The 7,504-nt window shown below is 40.2% G+C and overlaps 1 protein-coding gene across 1 annotated transcript in view; it reads right to left on the bottom strand.

Moving 5' to 3' along the window:
• Window positions 1-4,165: 4,165 nt before the first annotated feature.
• The window catches only part of LOC121303341 (arf-GAP with SH3 domain, ANK repeat and PH domain-containing protein 1-like), a 36,936-nt gene continuing 33,597 nt past the window's right edge, over window positions 4,166-7,504 (bottom strand). The window contains exons 23-25 of the mRNA XM_041233959.1: window positions 7,040-7,352; window positions 6,229-6,529; window positions 4,166-5,717 (exon numbers count right to left, since the gene is read on the bottom strand). Coding sequence (XP_041089893.1) covers window positions 5,643-5,717; window positions 6,229-6,529; window positions 7,040-7,352 — 689 coding nt within the window. The 3' untranslated portion in view covers window positions 4,166-5,642. The remainder of the gene's footprint in view (window positions 5,718-6,228; window positions 6,530-7,039; window positions 7,353-7,504) is intronic.

The raw sequence follows: 7,504 nt of genomic DNA, 5'->3' as shown, positions 1-7,504 counted from the left end.
TGTTAGTGTATGGGCTACTTCCCACAGTTTTATTGGCTTCACCCAGGAAGCTTTCTAAAGAACAGGGCTCTCCCTCCCGCATCTGATTACAAGTTTGCATGCAGTAGTTGTGCTACATACCAATTTGTCTTGCTCTGTGCTTACAACTGCAATCACTATCAGAATTCATTCAGGAGCACTTTAGACTTTCAACTATACAGAGCGCCATTGGGGTCTACTTGACGAGGCTTAGGGACTGTCTACAAACTTCCATACTCTCTTTAGCAGGGACATACCTCTCACAGTATACAAAGTGCTCTGTACTTAGTGTAGGCTCTTAATGTGAAGACCTTGCATGTGCAGACACAAGGGGTGCTGAAACATGTGCTGTATTTGTTTGGCTTGGGCAGTGTAATCAGATCCGTGCGGCGCAGCTGTTGTCATAACCCAGACTGTATACAAAGTGCATTACAGCCCTGCTCTTTTAGGAGTTATGTCAGATAATTAAAGCCGCAGTATCTGTCACTAGCCACCCAGGATTCTCATGTTTCCCAACACAGATACAATATCAGGCTATTTATAAGATTGTTTGGCAGCATCACAGGGTCAGCTATCTGTCTTCACAATATTTTTGTATACATGTGTTGTTTCTTTGCTAGATATCTAAATTCAGCCCCTTGATTTAACAGGCTGAACACAGGAGACTCCCATGCAAGCACGCAGCTGCAGCTACACTGTTCAAAAACAGAGTTGTTTGGCTGTAAATATAGACATGTGCTGTAAATAAAGCTGCCCACACACCTCGAGGGGCTGCGTTCCTTTCCAGGGTCAGTACTGTGGTTGTTCCAGGAGCTCCTCCTGGTCATTCCTATTGGAGGCTCTCCATGCAATAATAGTTCAACCTGCATTTTATACATGTGTGTTCTTATTGGAACGAGTGGCCTTTCAAACAAAACACATGGATGCACAGCCACCAGAATAAAACACAGTGAAAAGAGTTCTTCTTAACTGGAGCTTTGTTTTTTTTTGTTTTGTTTTTAACACATTTTACACTATGAACATAAGAACATTAGAAATGGCACGAACGAGAGGAGGCAATTCGGCCAATCTAAACTCATTCGGTTCCTACGCACAGGCATGCACAGGCAGCACACACATATATACTGGAATGGTAGTGATCTAAATCTGACCCTTTGCAAAAACACAGTGGAGCAAAAATGGTAATACAGCTATAGTTAAAAAAAAAAAACCTTGCTTGGAGAAATACAGTAAATTTACTTTCATTTTTAAGACACATCTTTCTCAGTGACTTGAATTTTGTCTACAGTGAGAATTGCAAAGGACTGCTTGTCATCGTCATTGCATTTATTACGTTTCTCTTAGTATGTCTAAATTGAGGGATTTATGCAGGCTCCTAATCTCTGCTATAATATCCACCCCCTCCTCCACACAGAGTAATGCACGCAATAAACTGCTTGGTCAGTCCGATTTATTCCAGGATTTCAGCTCAGTAAAGCTTGTAATTCAGGTGATGGCTGTCCAGGACACAGCCTAGCTCAAGCAGCAGGAGCACTGAACCCATTCATTACCAATCAGTTAGTGGCTTTTTCCACTGTGCCCTTTCGCTTTTTAAATACAAAAACAAAAAACACAGAGAAAGTGAAAACAGTGATTTGGCTCAAAACAACAAGGGCGCCTCCAAGGTAGGCTAGACTAAACAAGTTTTTTTTTTTTCCAGTTAGGTTCAGGGAGTACAAAAAAGAATAGGAAATCAGAAGCTAAATGGAGGGTGTTGCAGTTTAAAACTCTCTGAATTCATCTAATCAGTTAAAAGTCTGTAATTTAATGAGACAAGGTGACAGACCAAACAGCTTTGAGGCAATAGTTCATTTCTGTATGTCGCATAATCATCAATACAAAATTAATTATTCAAATTTCTGTGAAGTGGGCATTCATCCTGATCTACTGAAATAAAGTTTAACACTTCTGGAGGAAAGACTGCCTCATATACACATTAGGTCATCAGAGCTATATAAATAGCCTGGTAACTTACCCCTCTCATGCATTTCATTAAATTGCACCCCCCATATGGTACTATCTGTTATGATGGTTCTACGGACTTGTCCAGCAGGCCAGGTGGTAGACCCTCAGTCATCAATAAAACATGAATTACTTACATTTCTGTATTGCAAGGGTATGTCCTGATCTACTGAAACAGTATTGCCTGATTTAAAACCCAGGATTGTCTGTGTCTCTGGAAAGTTTACTAATCTTGGGACATCTACTGCCCTATACCAGGATGATCCAGGTAAAACCAGGACAGATGGCAAACCTTCCTGAATTCCAAAACCATACTCCTGATCGGAAAACTTTGTGCATAATATAAATTCCTCTGCCACCTCGGAAAGGGAGAGAGTTATCAGATTTACAGTACATAAACTGCAAGGTTATTAATCCTAACCTGATGACCTTTTGAACCAATCTAATTTCATCCAGGTCCCCCCAGGGCCATGGCTGTCCATTTCTGCTCTCTTTCTGTCACAGAATACATATATACCATTCTGTCCACGCCGTCCCATAATAACCATGCACAAATAATGCCTAGAAGTAGTTGCTCCGTGCGTTAATGATTCAGACAATAGCTTGCAGAATCAATGATGAAGGTTCAGCGGTTTCGGAGCAGACGATACAGACTCCGCTGTCTGATTGGTTACGCTTTCCTGTTGTTATGCTACAATCCATATTTTTGTTGTGTTTTCACAGTGGACACTCCAGTTTCTTACTTAAAGAGACTATGTAAAGCCATTGATCTTAGTGGACTGAAAATGTAGCTTTCTTTTTTTAGTGGCTACTTTTATTTTAGTGATTTTCACCTACATGTTTTTTTTTTTTTTTCCTGATGTGCTTTTGCACTCGATGCTGTAGCTTTAAAGTTTAATGGTTGTTTTGTGAACATATTTGAAATGTCAAAACAGTGGACGTACTGCAGCAACTTTGAATTGTATTTCACCAGTCATTAAATCTGTTAACTGCATTTCTTGATTCTTTAGCGTGACTGTGTGCTGTGCTCTACCTTTGAATTTTAAGCATGCCTAATTGTAAACCTAATGCTAATAATGCCTGTAATTTTGCCCCTGCCTGAGTCAACGCTCCCCCTCCATTCCCACTCCCACACCCACTTTTACTTAACAACAACTTTACACCTCCTGGGCGTTGACCTGGCAGAATCTAGTAATATTATATATATATATATATATATATATATATATATATATATATATATATATATATATATATATAATTATTAGTCACTTGAGATCAAATGTATTTACATTATGATATGTAAGTGCTTGAAACTAAACTGATTTATTCAGTTCTACAGGGACTTGAAAGAATGGTTATACTTAGTGTTTATTATCTATTAATGTATTTCTTCGACACCAGCTTAACTAGCCAGGATCCTGTCTTCCAATTCCCTCATTTCCTTTCCCATCTGGTACATTTTGCTTCAATCTGCTTCATTACTTTATACTCTATATCAGGGATGTGCAACTTTGTTCCAGCCGCTAACCAAGTAAACCTTTATCCAGATCCTGAAGTAGTTAGTGATCTCATTATACCTATTAAACCTGGTAAAGAATGGACCTTTGAACCGCACTGCCGATCCTTTATCTCTCTCTCTCTGTATATGTTGTGCACAAACCACACCTACAGGACAGGGTTTTATTCACATCCCTGTACAGCAGCTCTGGGAATTGAATCACACCCATGGTCTATTGCTGATTTGTGGATCTTGTGTACCTCAGTCAGATGAGGCAATTCTGTACAGTATAACTGTGATATAGTTTACACTAGTCTCCAGTGATACTTGGAACAAGTTATTTCATAATTGTACAATGTTTTTGTTTGGTTTCTTGTCTGCCCTTGTGCCGTGGTCCATTTACAGATACCACTATAGTCATGTGAATACTGTGCTTTGTTTATTGCTAAAGGTTCAAGTCCTCAGAATCTTATTCAATGGCTGGTTTCAAAATGTTCTTTCTAAAGTTTCTAAAATTGATCACAACAAGGTACTGTTTTAACTGAATAAAATCGAGCATAAGGAAACAACATCTTAACATGAACTTGAGTATCATGGAATATATTAAATGTAAACAGAAGCTGCCAACAAAAACATACAAACATATAAATATTATATCTTTATAAGAATAACATTTACACAATGCAAAATTAGGACAAGAGCAGGGAGACACTTACAAATACCCATTTAAAAAAAAAAACTGTCTACATTCATATAGCTTCAGCATACTAATAAATGGATAACGAATACTTTGTGAATATGTTCTATACAATACTGGGGTTTGGAAAGATGCCCGATTCACAATATTGGTCTCCAATGAAACTCAAAACACTGCTCAGATAACGTGCTCCAACCCTGCCTTGAAAGGAGCACATCAAATCATGACAATTCAGTCGCTGGTTTGAGACTGTGACCAACAGTGTTCATTAGTGCAATCTGTAACGGATTCTGGCCGACAGAACAACCTAGCAGTTTTTTAGCAGACACCCCAATGCCTCGATTGAAGTGCATCTAACGAAATGCTTTGAAAGAACACCTTCTACCAGGATAGGGTTAGCAATTTACTAGCATCCCGGAACCCTGCAAAATGGAAAGTGATCTGCAAAAAATACAATCGAGTTTTACAAAATATTGTGTAATGTATTGGGCTAGTAATGGAAGTCCCAAGATCAGGAAGGTTCACAGTGACTAAAATGGAAAGAGTTACAAAAATACTATGGGCATTAACGCACCAGAAAATGGAATAAAATCTATTGCATTCATCTGATTTATTAAGACAGCCCTACATTTTCTTTTTTGTTAAAGAATGTATTTTTTTTTCTTTAAGGCTCTCCAACGCGTTTTCTTTCCATGTTGCAGCTTGTTTCATCTTGCACACCGCCACTTTGTCCCTAGAATAACACTACAAGCCTCCTCGGAATGTTGTTTCTCCTTTCAAAGTTCAGCAGGGAACAGATAGAGGCATATTCTCTTCCTCCGCACCTCACACTTTGGCTTGTGTCCAGCGTGGAGAATTGAAATGAGATTGTAAATCTTGCTGTATTTAGTAACTTTGCTCCACTCAGCTGACAACAGGCTACCTTTCCCAGCTGTCCAAGGCACTGAAATGTTTTTCATAACAATAATCCATTCCGATAAGTGTCAGAAGCCTCTGGGTTATGCATCTGATCTAAGCAATCCCATAGCTGCTCTGCAGTATATGTGGAAACAAAGGAATTTTAAGACAGAATGCATGCTTCATTTTTTTTTTTTTTGCATAGGCACGTAAGACTAAAACTACAGTATTTTGTACTGTATATAAGACAGTCCTTTTGTGTGAGAATAAAGAATGATGGTTGAAATAATACAGAAGCTTATATTACAGTGTAATTTATATATAAAAACATATGACAAAACATCACTTTTGTTTTCAATATTCTCCAATATTTTACAAGCAATAAAGAAAAAAATGCTGTTTGCGTACACTAAACTGGCAAGTGAGACGCCCAAACAGATTTCGTAGTCTTTGTTTCTCCCCAGGTTCTGTAGTGCTGCAGATGAAGTTTTGTGGCGATTGATATTGGCAGTGTTTGTGCTCAAGGTCCTATTCTGGTATAAGGAGCACATAGTTGACAGGGAATGATCCTACTCTTGTTGAGTCTCCTTCAATATGACCAACCTGGAATAAAAAACAAGTTATGTTGTCATTTAGAAATTCTTGACAAATTCAATGACAAACAGTTTGACTGGAAGTCTTTTTCAATGTCTACAATTAAACCGTATTGAGGGTTTAATAGTTATGGATGGCATTTTGTTGGCAGACTAGATTGCAAACCGGAATATGACTTAATAACTTAATCTCAAACCACTCAGGACAGTTGTCTGTTCCAAAACTAGCAATAACAATATAAAATGCCATCAATCGATGTAATAATATGGAATGATTTTTAGGGGTTCCAATAATTGTGGGCCCTGGTTCAAAGCAGGTGGAAGACAACAGAAGTAAAAACTTAGAAACAAATTCGTTTTAGATGAAGTGTGTGTATTGGTCTTCTAGCACTGCCTATTCCCACTGCAAAGTTTAATGAAAAAGAGGCTAGCCATGATGCACCTGATCCAGCAAGATAGGCCACTTTAAATCCATTCAAGCTCATAAAAGAAAACTATGGAACACAATGTTGCACACTTACCCACCAGTGTGAATCCTCCACTCCTGTGACGACTATCACCTCCCCTTTGCAGAATGTCAGTTCCTTAGTGTTCTCCACTTTACAGTCGGCCAGGGCTATGACCCTCTTCGATGGGGCACTGGCCAGCACAGACTTCCTTGGCTGTGGCAGTGGAGCTGTGGCTGACGGCGATACCGAAGGCTGTCCGATGTTGGTGTTGTACAGATCCTCCAGGCTCCCTGGGATGTGGGGGGAGGTCACTGGGGTCTTCCCCACAGCCCCATTGCTGGTAGACCGCCTATACGATGTGGTCTTCTCAGAGCTGAAAAATAATAATTAGAACTGAAAGAGCAGTTCTCGAAGTAAGTGTGACAAACACACAGCTGCCATCCAAATGCTGGAGATGTTTTATTATTTTTTATGCAACCACCCGACGCTGCTCTCCTATTGTTTTCTTTTGCTAAGAGGTAACAACTTATGACACCTGTTTACAAAATACACTGCTTACAATGAAGCGCTGCGTAGGGACCCTCAAACCTTCTCTCAAACAGCTAACCCTGTCAAATGCAGCTAAATAAATGAATAACTTATGCCTCAGGTTTTATTGACTTAAGAGTTCCATTATTACCTTGCAACACACCACACAAATGCACTTATCCATTAATTACATTTTTTCATTTATTTAAAAAACAGCAACAGCAATTGGCCATGCAATGAAAAAAAAGGCCACCAGATGGCACTGTTTGTTAATCTAAAACCCTATTGTATTTTATGATTAAATTAAGGGCTATCCCCATGTACTCCAGGACAGAGAGAGAGTTTTCCAGGTTACCTGACTGGCCCCAGGTGAGCCTGTGGGCTGTGGGTTGCCTGTCCCTGCTCCAGCCCACTCTTCCGGGACTCAGACTGGGACTGGTTATCCCAGAACACGCTCTGCCGGTTTATGCGTGAGCTCTTCTCGTGAGGGGACTTGGGGGCCGATGACCAGCGGGACACCAAGGCCTCCAGCAGAGGGGGGCTGTGCCGGTTGGAAGACGGACGAGCAGCTGTCGCTTCATGCGCTGGACGGGACAGCGGGTTCGAGGAGCGTCGGAGCGGGGGGTGACCTTCCAGAGCCGAGGAGGAGATCTGGGGGTCTGAGCAGCCTGGTGAGTACAATGCTCAGTTTAAACAAGAATAATGGCTTCTTTTGTAAATGTGCTACTAGTAACTGCTGCCTCCAACAGTCTACTGAATGCAACACCCTCAACCATAGAGCATTCAAGGCAGTTCCTAATCTGTAATGAACAGGACCTGC

This window comes from Polyodon spathula, chromosome 32, assembly GCF_017654505.1.
Source record: "Polyodon spathula isolate WHYD16114869_AA chromosome 32, ASM1765450v1, whole genome shotgun sequence".
Taxonomy (NCBI): Eukaryota; Metazoa; Chordata; class Actinopteri; order Acipenseriformes; family Polyodontidae; genus Polyodon; species Polyodon spathula.
Note: the sequence above shows the minus strand (reverse complement) of the source record. Positions and strands in the feature narration are given on the sequence as shown.